This window comes from Mytilus edulis, chromosome 3 (genome assembly GCF_963676685.1).
Source record: "Mytilus edulis chromosome 3, xbMytEdul2.2, whole genome shotgun sequence".
NCBI classification, from domain to species: Eukaryota; Metazoa; Mollusca; class Bivalvia; order Mytilida; family Mytilidae; genus Mytilus; species Mytilus edulis.
In genome coordinates, this window is record NC_092346.1 from 17,103,603 (window position 1) to 17,120,392 (window position 16,790).

Here is a 16,790-nt window from a genome sequence, read left to right on the forward strand (position 1 = left end):
AAATTCCAAGATTGCATTAAAGAATAATTTATCAATATCTTATTAAGTAACCAAAAAATAGATTGATTAGAACCAAACTTGGCAACACTAATACCATGGTGTTATAAAATAAGAAGATATGGTATGATGCCAATGAGACAATTAACTCTCTACAAACGACTAAATGACAAAGAAATTCTTTGATATACTCATCTGGCTTAAATAAGCACTATGGTTTATTTGAATATTCCTGCCTAGATTCTGATATTAAAGGAATTTTATATTGGCAAAATAGGTATCATGCAAATTAGAGTCATTTTATGTTTCTTGATGATATATATCTTTTTACATCCATTTAAAGAAATGGTGGATTTTTCAAGAGTTGATATAAAGGACTGCTTAGCTTAGAAATCCTTATGTTTCATTATGAGTTAAAAAGATATAATTGTTTGAATAATTGTCCTTTAAACTCTGGTTTTGCTAATTGTTGAAGATTTATTGTGACCTGGGCTATAGTTGTTTAAATTCTTGTTTATTATCTCTGGTGGAAAATTGTCTGATTGGTAATCAAACCACATCTACTAATTTGTATCAGAGATTCAGGATTATACTTTTTATCTTTCTTCAAAGATGAGCAGTTGGTAAAAGATTACAGTTAAAAGTGTGGATTAATTGTAGTGCAAATTAGTACCAAGTCTCATGGTCTACATTTGGTAAAGGTGAACCATAAAGTACAATTTTTTAAAGGATTGTTTGCGAAACTATGCGAAACTATCATGTATTGTAAGGATAGTATCCTAGAAGATAATAGTTTCTTCTATCTATCAATCAAAATTCACAGGTATTGAGGTAGCCACAAAAATAAAGGAACTAGGTGTCCATAACCCCTGCTTCCTTTGTATTAACAACAGAATGTTTTATAGTAACACCCTTAGTATGATCCCAGTAATAGAATTAACTACAGTACAAATCATTTAACATTATCTGATTAATTCTAATCAGACATCAGTAAAAATTCACTGATAACTGGCCATGGAAGTGTGTTATTCCATGATTAATTACTTAATCAGACCATCCAAAATTATCAGGCTAGGCTTCTTTTCCATCAGAGCATATGGGAGTTGAAAAGATTACCACATACAAAATGTATTTAATAGTAAAACAATTGCATTTAAAACCAGTAAATGTCACTAAAATACATCTGTCACTTCTGTCAGAGCATATATTTATTTGAAAGAAAGTGATAATATTTTTGTTTTATTTCATTCTTTTTCTTATCTCCATCTGAATTTTGTTTTTGATTTAAAACAAGGAGTCCAGTTCCCTTCCTGTCTGAAAGTAGAACCTGAACAACAATCTAAATGCCTGCATGTAAAATTTTATTACCAGAAAACTAAAACCAATAAATTTCCAGAAGATACTGAATGTCCAAGAAAGTCATTCTTAGAACTCATTGTGGATTTCATTGCATCTCTAAATTCATCATATTCTTGAATCTAGCATGAGGTAAGAACCATTATAAAAGAAAACATCTAGGTTGCTGAGGATGCTGCAAGACTAATATATGACAAACTTTGTAGAGTTTTATCAGTCTGCAGCAGTTTTGTTTTTCCCTACATGTTTAGATTGTCATTCTTTTGATTCCTTGTCTGAGAAATAATTACATTTCCCATAATGCTTTGAAGTCTTAAGGACATAAGTGGTCACTATAGTAACAAGTTTATTTGTTTGTCTTCTCAATATCAGAATAAAAAGATGTGTGGAAACTCATCACAAGAGACCAAATGGCACAGAAATTCAACAACTATAGGACTATACGACCTTCAACAATGAGTAAAATCCATACCACAAGTCTGTAGGTATATTAAACTACCAAATTGCACTTGCTTCAAAACACTAGATAACCTCTCTGATTCAAAATATATGTTACTGTTACTCAATGACAATAAAATTCTTCCTAAATTTTTTTGTAGGGTTCAATGTTAATTTATCAGGGCAAAAGATAAAGAATTCTAGATTTTGTAGAATGTCTATCATTCAAGATTAAAAACCAGAAAATAAATCACTTAAACACTTTCTATAAAGGATCATATCTACATTCCAAATCTACACTTTTAAACTTGTTAAAAAAAATCATTCATTTAGGACACTGATATCTTGAGTAGGTATATGCCAATATTAAAAAAAATACAAAGAAATTAACTTTTATAAAACATCTGGTACCGACCACAATTTATTAATATTTTTAAGAAATATGAACATAGTTTGATATTTCAAAGACAAATTGCTGCAGGGACATATATTTTATAGTCTATATAAACCAGAAATAACTGTTTTATAGAGCACCACGGTGAAGAATTACAAGCCAACAATTGTTGCCGATATTGCACATAATTTTACGTATCTGATAAAAATATGAAAACATGGAACACATGACTAAATATAATTACACATACACAAAACTAGACAATGCCATCCTTTGACAGATACAGGACCTGCTATTGAGATATCACAGCACTTCTAATACTGAGTAATATATCATACTATGTATATGTATCGATAATTATAGTAATCAAAACTGTTTCAATAATGTCCATACCACATGAAATGTATTGTATAAAAGTTTGTATGCATTTTGGTAATAATATATAATTGTGTAAGAGATATCATTATTTTATAATACTGCACATTTTATACGATTTAAATCAGTTTCTATGATTCATATGATTTGTTACAGTCGCCCAATTTTATGAAACCCAGACATGATTTTATACAGGTTTAGTATGCAAGGAGCAATGTTATGCATATATATGTGTCATATAACCTGAGGTAAACGTGTTGAAACCACAATTAGGACCTATAAATCTGGTTTTCACAATATTAAATGTAATAAAATATATCTTTGCAAAGTTGGTGTGTTATTACTAGAAAGAGAGAAGATACAGGCTACAAGTTTATGCAAATTTTCCATGTAGTCCAAAATTAATTACAATTAGGAACAGGACATCAATAAGATTGCAAACACTTCCCCCTGGCCCTCCCAACACTCTCTGGTTGAGGACAGCCTAGAGTCACCTTCGAAGCGATTTCATAAACATTACAAAAGATGTTAGGTACTGAAATAATGGGAATACACAAAATGTTTTCAATCTGAAAGGACATTTATGTAAAAGAGCAATTGTATATTTCACTGTTAAATAAAGAACAGATAAATAAATACTCTAATTAAATCTCTGATGCAATCCCAAGCTCAAAGTAAATTTAACCTTATATTTCATTTACATATAGTACATACACTTGCTTTATTTATAAACTATCTGTATATCACTTCAAATTGAAAAAAAGTATTATTTCAAGTCAGGATATCACAAAATAACAACAAATTATCTCCTGCTTGAACTTCGACCTGACGAAAGATAAAAGGATAACAACTCTTAAATGCCAAAACACAAATTCTTTATGTCTGTTGATTAAGTGTTTTGTTTCAAAACTTGAATCCTGTTTTAAAAATATAGAATAAGAAGTGAGCAAGATAGAAGATATAAAGAGACAACTAAATTCAATGTCTTCCAGAACAAATGATATAAAATACTTCTAATTTAGAAAAGAAATGTCAAAATACAAATATTCATGCCATTTATGATTTTCTGTAAATGTTCTGATACTTCTGTCTTCATTTATTTTGATGTTTTTAAGTAAGCTATTTTATATTAAGTGTCTTAATTAAAAAAAAAATTATATCCAAATAAACATAATCTAGGATTTCTGTTGAATAATGCCGCACTACCAGTAGAAAATATTTCATGTTATATGAACAGAAAATGTGAAGTGCCACAAAATCCTCAATTTATTCCGTATTGTCATGAACACCTTTGAATTTTTCCTAGGCAATAGTGGCATAAAAAGGAGTTTGCCTCCAAAACTGACATACACTTTTCTCATACATTTAAAACCAAAAAATGAGACAACCTCACTACATTTCTTAATATTTGAATGTCAATAATTTGAATGTTTTACGCTTCCCAAATGATAAAGACTTAATTCAATAAAATATTATTCAGAATTTCAGCAGCACATGCAAATTCTTAACTTAAATTTTCATAATAAAAGTTAAGGAAAATTCTTCCAGATGAATTAAGAGAAGCATGCATTTCTGAGCAAAATATCACATTGCAAAATGCTAAAAGCTCTTTAATCATCAATAATTTGCTCAATAAAATGTTTATCTTTGAAAACAATGATTTTTGCAATTAAATACATCAATGATCATCAATGACAGCAAACCAAAGACACAGAAAAACACCTCTTTGTAAGAGTACAATTGGTTTTTTTTTTAATTGCTAGGGAAATTAAAATCTTGACCATCAATATTCATTTTAAGGCAATGAAATATCCTACATATCATCAGAGATTTCCAAAATGCCAACAATTCATTTAAGTGTAAATTAATGCTTAATAAATAAATGTTATCCAATGAATAACTTTTTTTCCATTTTTTAAACAGATGTGTCAAGTTCACGGTTAGTCATTAACCAAAAAATACTTTTGTAAATAAAATGATTTAGAGTTGAATTAATTTTTTTCTACTTTTTTTTCTAATTAACTTCCTCAACAAAAACTAATAATCAGTATAATCAAAATTAATTTTAGAGGTGTGAAAATCCCAAGCAAAAAATAATATATATTCTTGATCGATGCCTTTATAAAAAGACTATCAAAAAGTGTATGTTTCTTTCTTTTCTTCAAAACTTTGTAAACAAAATAAAAATCCTTACCATCAAACTTCATTGTGAGTGTGTGTAATATTCCTAACACTATAACATACTACTGATCTATACCATGCCTTATTCCATAGAGATCTGCTATCATACTGAGGAGATAATTGTCCATACACTCAAAAATAAAGATAAACATTTCTCAAAAGAAAAATGCTCCATCTTCAAATCTATCATCTCTAAACACATTAGTAAGTTAAACTTTATAAATATAATGCGAGTTTTACGACTCTTTGAAGGATTGGAGTCAACTGTCTGTTTATTTTTACAAATTTACAGTTTTGACAGATATGGATTCCAACCTTATGCATTATGAGAAAATAATGCATCTGTAGAAGAAATGGTTTGATTGTTAGGTATTTTTCTTGTTGAAATAATTAAGTCTTCAATTCTTGTGAAAAAGAATTAGTTTTATGTCAAGAAACGCCTTTTAATGCATGATGGTCTGTCGGTTTTATACTTTCCTGAAAATAAATCTGTATTGTTATCAATATGATTTTTGATAAGATTAAGAAACTGTCTGTCTATTTCTAAAAAGTAAGAATGTATTCTATTTCCCATGTAATTTTCAATGCAAATTTGAGACGAAAAATTTATCATGCATTTTACTTAATAGCTTTTAAACTGTAAGATGAAGTTTTAAAAATATGACACCTTTAATATCCTTTCTAATGGAAATTTATGCATTTAATTGCTATTAATGACAAATAAATTTAATCATTAAATGATTAAATCTACTAAGAGTCAACTCCAATCAACTTCAATTGTAACAATGTAAATTTGGACCACCAACTGTATCCATGACATAATGAGATCTATCAAGATGATGTGGAAAAACACACAATTGCAATTAAATTGTTTAGTAAACTATAGACAAACTAAGTTACATAAATAATTCCAAATCAAATTTATTTCTTATCATAAAAAAATATGGGTTCTAACCGTAATTAGTAATTCCCTGTACTGTTATTACTGACAGCCAAGACAGTAATTGACAACTGATATTACTGGTAATTCATTTAAGGGGATGATACTAATGGATTGATGTGCTATGACATAACAAACAATCTATTTAAAGTAAAAAGTCACTATTCATTAAAGATCATATCACATGTACAGACAATCAGTTGAGATCACACAACATTACTGACAATAATTTGATATCATATGACATTACTGACAATCATCTGAGATCATAATATGACATTGCAAGACAATAATTTAAGATCATATGAAATTACTGACAATAATTTGAAATCATGTTATTACTGACAACCTCTTGAATTTATCACATGACATTACTGGCAATAATTTGAGATCATTGACATCACTGACAATAATTTGAGATCATAATATGACACTTCTGACAATAATTCAAGATCTTATGAAATTAATTTGAGATCATATATATGACATTACTGACAATCACTTGTGAACATATGACATTACTGACAATAATTTGAGATCATGTTATTGACAATCATTTGAGATTATATGACATTACTGATAATCATTAGAGATCCTTATATGACATAACTGACAATAATTTGAGATCATTATATGACATTACTGACAATAATTTGAGATCATTATATGACATTACTGACAATAATTTGAGATCATTATATGACATTACTGACAATAATTTGAGATCATTATATGACATTACTGACAATAATTTGAGATCATTATATGACATTACTGATAATAATTTGAGATTATCATATGAAAAAATGGCAATAATTTGAGATCATTATTGACATTACTCAATACTTAAACTAGCATAATTGATGTTTAAACCGAAGTCAACTGACATTTCTGACATTCCTATAGGTGGCTCTGCATCAAAAAGGTGAACAAACTGAGATGTACTGATAGTAAAGCAACTTCTTACAAAATATTATTCATCTATCACAAGTAGTGTTCCTATCAAACCAACTAAAACAGAAAACAAGAGGCTGTCACAACGACAGCAAACCGGATTTATTAACATTTATTTGTGTCCTGGCAATATCACAAGAACCATAACTGATGAATGCTGAAAGTGAAAATCGTCAATATCAAATTTGACCTCCATATTGTAGTCAGTATCAACATATTAAAATTTGAAAAGCTTAGATTGAATGGTTCATTAGTAAATGCAACAACGTGAATGGAAACGCCATTTTACAATCTTTCAAAAACCATAACTCCTGAACAGTAAAAGTCAAAATCGTAATTATTGAACTTGACCTCTATTTTGTCATCAGTAACAACATATAAAAATTTCAAAAGCTTTGGTTGAATGGTTTATGAGAAAATGCACAGACACGACTGGAAACACCATTTTTCAATCTTTCAAGAACCATAACTCCTGAACGGTATAAGTCAAAATCGCCATTATTGAACTTGACCTCCATTTTCTCATCGGTAACAACATATTAAAATTTGGGAAGCTTTTGTAGAACAGTTCATGCATAAATGCACGGACACGACTGGAAACTCCATTTTTCAATCTTTCAAGAACCATAACTCCTGAACCGTAAAAGTCAAAATCGTCATTATTGAACTTGACCTCCATTTTCTCATCGGTAACAACATATTAAAATTTGGGAAGGTTTGGTAGAACAGTTCATGCGTAAATGCACGGACACGACTGGAAACTCCATTTTTCAATCTTTCAAGAACCATAACTCCTGAACCGTAAAAGTCAAAATCGTCATTATTGAACTTGACCTCCATTTTCTCATCGGTAACAACATATTAAAATTTGGGAAGCTTTGGTAGAACAGTTCATGAGTTAATGCATGGACACGACTGGAAACTCCATTTTTCAATCTTTCAAGAACCATAACTCCTGAACGGTAAAAGTCAAAACTTATTGAACTTGACCTTCATTTAGTTGTCAGTAACAACATATTAAAATTTTAAAAGCTTTGGTTGAACGGTTCATGAGTTAATGCACGGACAACATTTGATTGCCGCCCGCCCGGCCGCCCAGCCGCCCCCCGTACATCCCCAAATCAATAACCGACATTTTTGTCACAAAAATCCAATTAACAAAAACTAGCTTAACCTCTCACTTGTATAAAAGTCACATTAAATTCCATCATGTTGACAACAATGCGTGAGCAAAACAAAAACAAACTCAAATGTAAAAAAAATTGGAAACCAACGGATACCTTAGATTTATCTTCTTTTTTTTTAATGTAGATATTACAAAACTTTACTTCAGAAGAGGATTGAAAGCTTTTGAATTGTTTTTTTTATACCATTGAAAGCACAAAACTTTAGTATCTACATGGAATTCATGAGAAGCTGCTTCTGTCAAGCCTTATAAAATCGTATAAATCAGTGGAATTGTAGCGAGAAAAAATATTTATCAACAGGCTCTATGGCAGTCTGCATTGACTATAATGTAAATGTAAAGAATGATTCATTGCTGACAACGATGCACAACAAAGATTTATGTGGCTTTTCTTGTCATAGGAACAGACAGCAATTGGAAATGTATTACTGTATAATACAATGAAGTTGCTGAGCAGAAATCCCAAAGACAATGCATTCCAGACAAGAACTTATCAATCTCCATCTCAAGCACCTTCTCATAAAAATATGCTATTCTCATGCCTTACAACATTTGTCACATTTCTGACATAGTCACTACCTGTCTTTTTACCAGAGAACATCAAACGTAAAGTGAATGGTACCAGTCAAGGTTCAGCATTAATTATCACTAGCTTGTAAGGCACATCTATCATTACATGGTAAATGATGTTGTTTGTCAAAACTTTATGGTAGCTGATGATGTTAGTTTAAGATGAGCGACAATAATGGCTTTACCAGAACATGTAACAACACCCTCCTCTCTACAAATAATTACTTCCTCGAAGTACTTGTAATGAGGAAGATCACTACCAACAAAATTACAGTATAATTTGTTTATAATCAAAAGTTTGTGAAGATTGTTCAAATTTTGACTGTTATTACAAATGGTAGATTAATACAAATTGTAAAATAATTCCAGTCTTGTGTAATTAAACAGCTGCAACACTTATAGATGATGCAGAAAAAGAGGATTTTGTTCTACAAGCATTAATCTTTTTTCCTTTATGTTATCAAAAATCTAATTAATACAATTATTAATAGAACACTTTCATTTAATAGACAAATATACAACCTATAGGTTATCATGACAACGAAGCCAAGTAAAAACACAGTAAATGTGTTATATACAGATGAGACCCATATGCTTTTCTACAAATAATGTATAAAGTCAACTTTCAGCATAAGCAGAACACACCCTGCTATTAAGCTAAAATCATGCCTATCTAAAAATTACATGTCCACCTTTTGTAATAAATATTAAGTTTATCATAAATATTTCTGTTTTATAAATGTCTCATTGTTTTACTTTATAAGATTTTATTTTTGAATGCCACCTGGTGTAGGTGCTGGAAACAATTAAATGTTACCATTGACTATTTGTCTTTCTATCCATATTACAAAGCTTGAACATGGACAATTTTGTTGTTTTTTACTTATTATTTTTTGTAAAAATAAAATTCTTAAGAGGAAAGAGGGGGAGGGGGCATTTACTCCATGGCTGTCTTTACTGGATAAAAGCTGCAATGAAATGGTCCTTAAAAGAAAAATAATTTCAGAGTCATATATTGAATAACAAGTTATCTTTCAGTTTAGTTTTAGGCAAACTTTGAAATGCAGGGAATGCACATACGTTACGTATACTAAAATATGACTAACAGTGAAAAGTTTTTAAAAAAGAAGATAAAGAAAAATCCCTGCACAACATCTAATTTTTTTCAAAATCATTCATTTTACTAAAATCATGATCAAAGGTCATGGGAATTGTTAAAAAATGATATATATCTTATGTAGAAAGTGAAAACAATAAGATAAATTTTGATAAACAAGGCTTGATGGCTTTCATATTGTAAGTGATTTCTAGGGAATAAAAGGCTCATAGCCAAATATTCCAGAAGGTTCCACTTCATAAAATCACATTTAGATCCTGTTTTAATTCTACAAAATCTTCTGCACCAGCGCTCTGTGAGAATCAACTGCGATTTATTATTAATTAATCCCAGACATTCCCTGTTAAAAGGATCATGTAATATGTATGTTGTGTTTTACAAGTGCGAAGTTTTCTTTTTATTTTAATAAGAGCTAAATTAGTAACAGAATCTCGGTGTTTATATCATGGTGTAAAATTTGCATCAGTTTTAATCCATATGTCGCCACGATGCTGATATTCCAGACTTTCCTACGAAGAAGACGTAAAGAAACATTCCGTATTCAAAAATAAATAATTAGCACATGGAACTTGAAACAATAAACATAATCTCTTAATTCCACTTAAAAATTTGAAAGACTGTCAATAAAGCTTATACAACATAAGGCTTGCCAAATATTTCTTTGTCTGTATAAAGTATGTCATTATGTTATGTCAACAAAATGCATGGAAAAATGACAAATTTTGTTTAAAACTATACCACCCATGGCTTAATTATTAGAAAAAAGGTTTTCTAAAGTGAACATTGATTGGTTAAATATTTCTCAGTCATGTCCTGTTTTTGAATTTGTTTGTTAGCTTTTTGGTCATGAATGTTTGTCTCTAATATTTAATTAACTGTGCATTTGTATTCAGATATTGCAGATCAAATTTATTCGTTCATTGTTTAATCATACGTTTTTTGATTGAGTTAAGTCTGCCAATTGATATTTTATCGTATGTTTTTCTTTGTTGTGATGTTATGCTATTGTTTCAGAAAAAGGGAGAAGGTTTGGATCCATTAAAACGTTTAATCCCGCTGCAAATGTTTGCACCTGTCCTAAGTCAGGAATCTGATGTACAGTAGTTGTCGTTTGTTTATGTAATATATACGTGTTTCTCGTTTCTCGTTTTGTTTATATAGATTAGACCGTTGGTTTTCCCGTTTGAATGGTTTTACACTAGTAATTTTGGGGCCCTTTATAGCTTGTTGTTCGGTGTGAGCTAAGGCTCCGTGTTGAAGGCCGTACTTTAACCTATAATGGTTTACTTTTTAAATTGTTATTTGTATGGAGAGTTGTCTCATTGGCACTCACACCACATCTTCCTATATCTTCTTACTACCCAAATGAAATATTTAATGAGAGACTCAGACAGCTCCATGCTAAGTTTAATTTTGTAAAATTTCATATCAGGTAAAAGCCTTTAAATACCTTATATAAAAAAAGTATCATCTCATCAAATCATCTGACCCAAATCATAAGTTTATTGACAATGATTACCGGTACATGTCCATCCATAGGGAACTATCAAATTCTGTCTGTCACCAGAAGAAAAAAATCCAGTTTGACATCATTTACTAATAACTAATAAATACTGTGAATTTATTACTATTTTAGGGTAGCGAGATATTAATTCTTTGAGATACCAGTTTTGGTGGATTTCATTGGTAAATGTGAACCACAAATTTAACTGTTCATTAAATTACAAACTTTTCATAGGCTTCAACTCACAGTTTATCAAAAATTTCAGGAAAATTCTAATTTTTCTCACTCCACAAAATTATGTACCCATGGAAATATACAAATTGACAGTAATCTATCAAATGAACTGTATCCTTTTACTCCATTAAAGTCTTTCAAATGGAAATAAGATAAAAATAGGGAGATGTGGTATATATGACTGCAGCCAAATGACAAAATATCCATCAAGGCCTAAAGACAAAACTGTAAGGAAATACAGGTAACAGCAAATAACCTTCAACAATGAGAAAAACTTATAATATTAAGAAACCTTTAATAGGCTCTGGTATGACAAAATATGAACTGAATCAAAAAGAGAAAAACAATTTCCTAATGGTGTCAAAACTTAATGCATACTTTTAATTCTGAGATTCCTGAATATACTATCTCTTAAAAAGAAAAGAAAAAAAGATAATTGAAGCCATAATCAATAAATATTATCGAAGCATACAAACTGCAGATTTCTGACACATATGATAGAAACATTTTGCAGAAAGCAGGAATTGAAGAATTTTAATTTTTGTAAACGTCATTTTTCAGTAAGAGTAACATTAATACCCATGGAGCAGTAATGAAGATGCATTAACATTTATATCAGTTAAATAATTATTTAAAACATTTTAACTCACCCACTTTGATAAAACTTTTAAAAGTTCAGGTAAAATTCAAAAAGCAAAATAAATGAATTTTAAAATGATGGATATTCTTAACACCTGCCAAATTAAAATGTGTTGAGATGTGAGAAACCAAATATCCACCAGGTACTAACCTAAAAAAAAAAGAAGAATTTTGAATTTCAAAATGAGACTGGACATGATTAATATTTGATGGCTGAATAAACCATAAAAGTCAAAATTCTTTTAGGTACAATGTTAATCTAACCTTGCTGTCAAAATTTAGGGATAAAAATAAATATTTAATTCTTCAAAAGTTAGAAAATTAGTTCCTACACTTAAACGTGGGACACTTTCTTATTGATAAGATCAAATGGCAAAAATATTTATGTACATCTTTTTGTACCTGAAAATCAGAATCTCTGAATTGGACAAAAAGGCTGGGACAACCAAAAGATGACATATGATAAAAAATCTGTTTCAACTGGGGATCACTTTTTGCCACATCAGCACAAAAAGGCTCAACTAATTCAGGCATGGTTATTTAAAAAAAAACAGCAAAAAGTAATCAAAAATGAGTTTAAAGTTAAATCTACATTTCTACAAAAAAATGTAATTAAACTCCTGCACTGTGTATAACCCAAACTGACCAATTTTTTATTCGGCTAATCAACAAAGTACTTGGTGTTCTTATCATTTATCTTATTGACCTGAGAATTCCAAAACACTGTTTATTCAAAATTCCAATCAAATAAACTTGTTGTGGTTTCAAAGAACTAATTAACTTCAATTTTATTTATTTTTTTAGGTAGACTGTGCATGAACACTAAAGACCAACCATACATTCTAGTAGAGCATATCGAAGAGGCCTTTTGCACTTTGAACAAACACAAATTTTTCATTGTCAAGCCTAAAAAATTTCAACATAATTTCATAAATGAGTGGCCAGAGACTTCAGACCTATATGTTTAAAAATTCCTGGATTCCACTTATGCAGGAAATTTACCCTTACTTAGCTGATTGACTGCATAACAAGGAATCCAGGCATTCCTCTGTGAAACTCAATGCACAATACAGCACTCCTCCCTATTCAGTGGTTAGCTGATTTACTGCATGGTTAATTAAATCTTCTATATTGATTTTAGTCTTTTCCAGACTGACCATGAAATTAAATTCTCATTTACATATCTGCCTCCACAGTGCAATGTTGAGATAGTAGATAAAATGTTGTATGGTCACTTTGATATATCATGTTGGATATCTTTAGTTATAAACACTCTGACCTCTCCACTGGTCATTTATATAGCACAACCTAACCAGAGTACTGATTTAACACCAACTGACCACAATACTAAACTTTTCAGTTACGGTCTCTTGAACTTGTATCTTGGAAATATTTTGAGCTTAAGAATGACCTAACCTCCTGACCAGTGGTCATTTATACAATCAGAGCACTGGACGTAAGACCAACTGACCACAAAACTAGACTGTTGCAGTTACAGTCTCCTGGATCTCCTGTATGTTTGGAAATATTAAGCTAAAGAACAACCTAACCTATGACAAGAGTACTGTACTATGGAGTGGGTCTCAATGGGGTCTAAGTGTGACGCGGGATTGCCGATTTTTTGTAAGCGTGATATGTGAAAAACAAATTATTGTGCCGTGAAAACGGGAAATGAAGTCTAGCGGGACACAGGAAATTGCAAAAAAATTGAGAATTGCTTAGGTACATAGTGTAAGCGGGAAACGGGAATCTGACAAAAGAGTAAGCGGGATCCGGGATCAGAACCCCCCCAATGGAGTCCAGTTAATAGCCATTAAATCACAGTATGGTTAACTATAACTGATAGAAACTGTTAATCTGCCATATGTCACTATTATGTCTGTTAATTAGTAGCACACCAAACAAATAATTATCTAATTAGTCTAAAATTACATCATTTATCTATCTGAATCAATATGTTGTGATTTCACACTGATGCTGATCAGTTATATGGGACATCAATAATTACAGTCAACTTCATACTTAATTAATTAAAATGCACATTGATTAACAAGATTTTCACTAAAATGACTAATACTGATGATGATCTGAAAATTGCTACGAAATAATTTTAACAATTTTTACAATAAGTTATGGACATGTTCAAAGGGGTTAATATATCTATTGTGAATTTTAGGTCTATTCTAGAAGGGCAGGGAACTTTTCATTTTTGAAATACACAAATCCTGACCTCTAATCATTTGCGTCGTTTTATAATGCGCCTATTCCTTTTTTTTAATTATAGGGGTTTCACTCTAAAACTGATTCTACCCTTTTACCCTTTAAAGCAAATGATAATCCCCTGCAAGACTTAAAATACTGTCCAACATGTACAGTAAAAAGAAATTATGTGTGTAATTAAGGATTTTATAGCAATATAAATTCCTTGGTGTAACAAAGTATATGAACAAGAAATATTTTAGGGTAAGCAGAAAGTAAATTTGTTAGTGTTTTTCATTTTTTAATAGTAGATTTTTTTTGTACTCTTCCCAATTCTCTGATGTCTCTGATGTCTCATATGCTCAATTCTCTTTTTTATTTGTTAATTTTTCTAAATAAATTTAATTTTCTTTGTTTTATTCTGATTGTTTTTTGTTTTTGTTTTCTTCCCGATTCACAGATGCCACATATGGTCATTTCTTTTTTTCACTAATTTTCAAATAAATTTAATTTTCTTTACTTTTTTTCCTTAATTCTTCTTGGTTTTGTTCACAGGTGGGTCTTCATCAGTAAAACAACTGTAGGTAATGAAGCTGATATTTCTGGTTTAGATTTTACTACATGTAATACCATTCTGAAAAAAAATAATTAAAAAACAATAATAAAAGTACCAATTGTGAATCAATTCATGGACTGACAAATATAAACATTATAACAGACAAATAGACATAATTTTTATATAGATTGATTTTTAGATACAAAATTTAATGTTTTGCTCATTTTCAGTTGATTTGACAAATAATATAGAAATAAGGACTGTGTTATGATTTTATGATGCATTCACCATGGATTTATTCTTTTATAGGATGAAATCATTGGTTTTTTTTTTATGTCTGAACAAATAATGAATTTCTGGAAATAAACAGGATACACGATACAAAAATTCACAAACGAGACAAAAACTTCTCTTGAATGAGGAAAATATAAAATTCAAGCTGTTTATTGATGTATAATCAATCGCAAAAGTTATATATCCATTATGTGATCAGCTCTTCAAACTTTGTATTTGACTTTCAATTTTTCAAATGTTTTTGGCTTCAGCATTCACTGAGACATGATTTTGTTTAACTGCTTATCTGGTGCAGCAAATATTGGTAGTTTAAGTTAAATACTGATAAGTGGTCTGATCTACCTTGCTATTTCATTTTTTAATTAATTTTTTTCTTGGGGGGGGGGGGGTGCATTTTGTTCAATTTCAGACCAATTTAATGTCATTCAAAAAGAATGTAACAGACCTTGCAAGGTTTTGTAACTTCAATACATTTAAATTTTATTTTGAAAGTCATCAAGGTCCAAAAATCAAATCAAAAGTTTTATTTTAAAAATCTAGCTGATACTACTAATTTCAAAAATATTTGAGAAAGAAAGACTTTACAATTATAAATCAAGGTTAAATAGGTAATGGTAACCTAAATATTTCTAAAGAGTATTGTCCAAACCACTCAAGCGTGTAATGTAGGTCAAAGTGATTCAAATGTAGTTGATTGTCAATCAATCACTGATACATTGTTATAGGTTATTTTGTCTATTGAGTTTTTAAACATAAACATATACAACCTTATCATATTGAGGGAAAGCTAGGGACCAGCTAATATTTTATATAAAATAAGTGGAAAATGTGAAAATGTGACATAGATGATGCCCCCACTTGCATTTAACCTTATATTTCCAAAAGGGACATAACTCTAAAGAGGTAAAAGTGACGTCAACTAAATTACAACTTTTTAAAAGTTTTGTGGTAATAAACATGGAGTTTAAGTTTGTAACATTTGGTTTCTAGGCAAACTAAAGTTGAAGAACTGTAACCAATTTCAGGACATTTGACCAAGTGTATAGATTGACAAGGTTAATACTTTATACCCCTGCTCATATGTGGGAGTATAAAAATGTCCCAGAATTTTTCATCTTCTTTAGTCACATCTATTCATAACAAGATCATTTCAATCAAAAGTAAAGACTAATTATCTCCTATGCATGCTAATTAATCAATTTTGTCAAAATAATAATTTGTAATCACCAGACAGGGACTTCAATTCATTACAAAGACAGATCCATATCATCAGACACACTGTGACAGACAGACACACATGTTCCCAAATGTATAAATAAACTAATACAATGACAATAAACAGAAACTTATCACATTTAGACATCAGAGGACCATGTGACATCAAAATTAAACAAGTTTCAATTATATAGAAAGCCTAGTGACTTTGATGAATAATTTGTTTTTGGCCTGCACCAAAGGAAGATTTATCACCGACAGTGAGTGTTATTGAGCATGACACCATTCTGTGTATTACAGAGTTTCCTATCCAATACACTAATCATTAGAACAGATGTTCTTCTTAAAGGGCTCCCATTGCTATCATAGAAGTGATCTTATAAAATATGCACCTGTCAATTAAAATTGAAAAATTGACAAACATTAATATCTGTAGTCTGAATGAAAATCTTTTACAATTTAATAATTCATAAAATTGATGTATTAAAGCTCTGATCTCTGTTCAGTCTCTAATATTAATTTAGAAATCTTCATTTTTCTGGTCTTTTTTTTTCTTTAGCATATATTTTTATCCACATTTTCATTAAACTGTTCAAACTTAGCTCTGTTAAGTCTCTTAAATTATTAAAAGGAAATCTTCA

The 16,790-nt window shown here is 30.0% G+C and overlaps 1 protein-coding gene across 5 annotated transcripts in view; it reads right to left on the bottom strand.

Moving 5' to 3' along the window:
- Positions 1-16,790, bottom strand: part of LOC139515915 (alpha-mannosidase 2x-like) — a 128,758-nt gene that overhangs the window by 15,975 nt on the left and 95,993 nt on the right. For 3 of the 5 annotated variants that reach the window (XM_071305677.1, XM_071305675.1, XM_071305676.1), the window contains exon 7: positions 14,605-14,718. The exons of 1 other annotated variant lie outside the window; for it this stretch is intronic. Coding sequence is in view for 1 of the 4 variants with exons in the window: in XM_071305674.1 (XP_071161775.1) it covers positions 4,755-4,767 (13 nt within the window). In the remaining 3 variants the exon portion in view is untranslated. Of the gene's footprint in view, positions 1-4,754; positions 4,880-14,604; positions 14,719-16,790 lie in introns of those variants that run through there. One more of the 5 variants, XM_071305674.1, reaches the window with a different exon arrangement.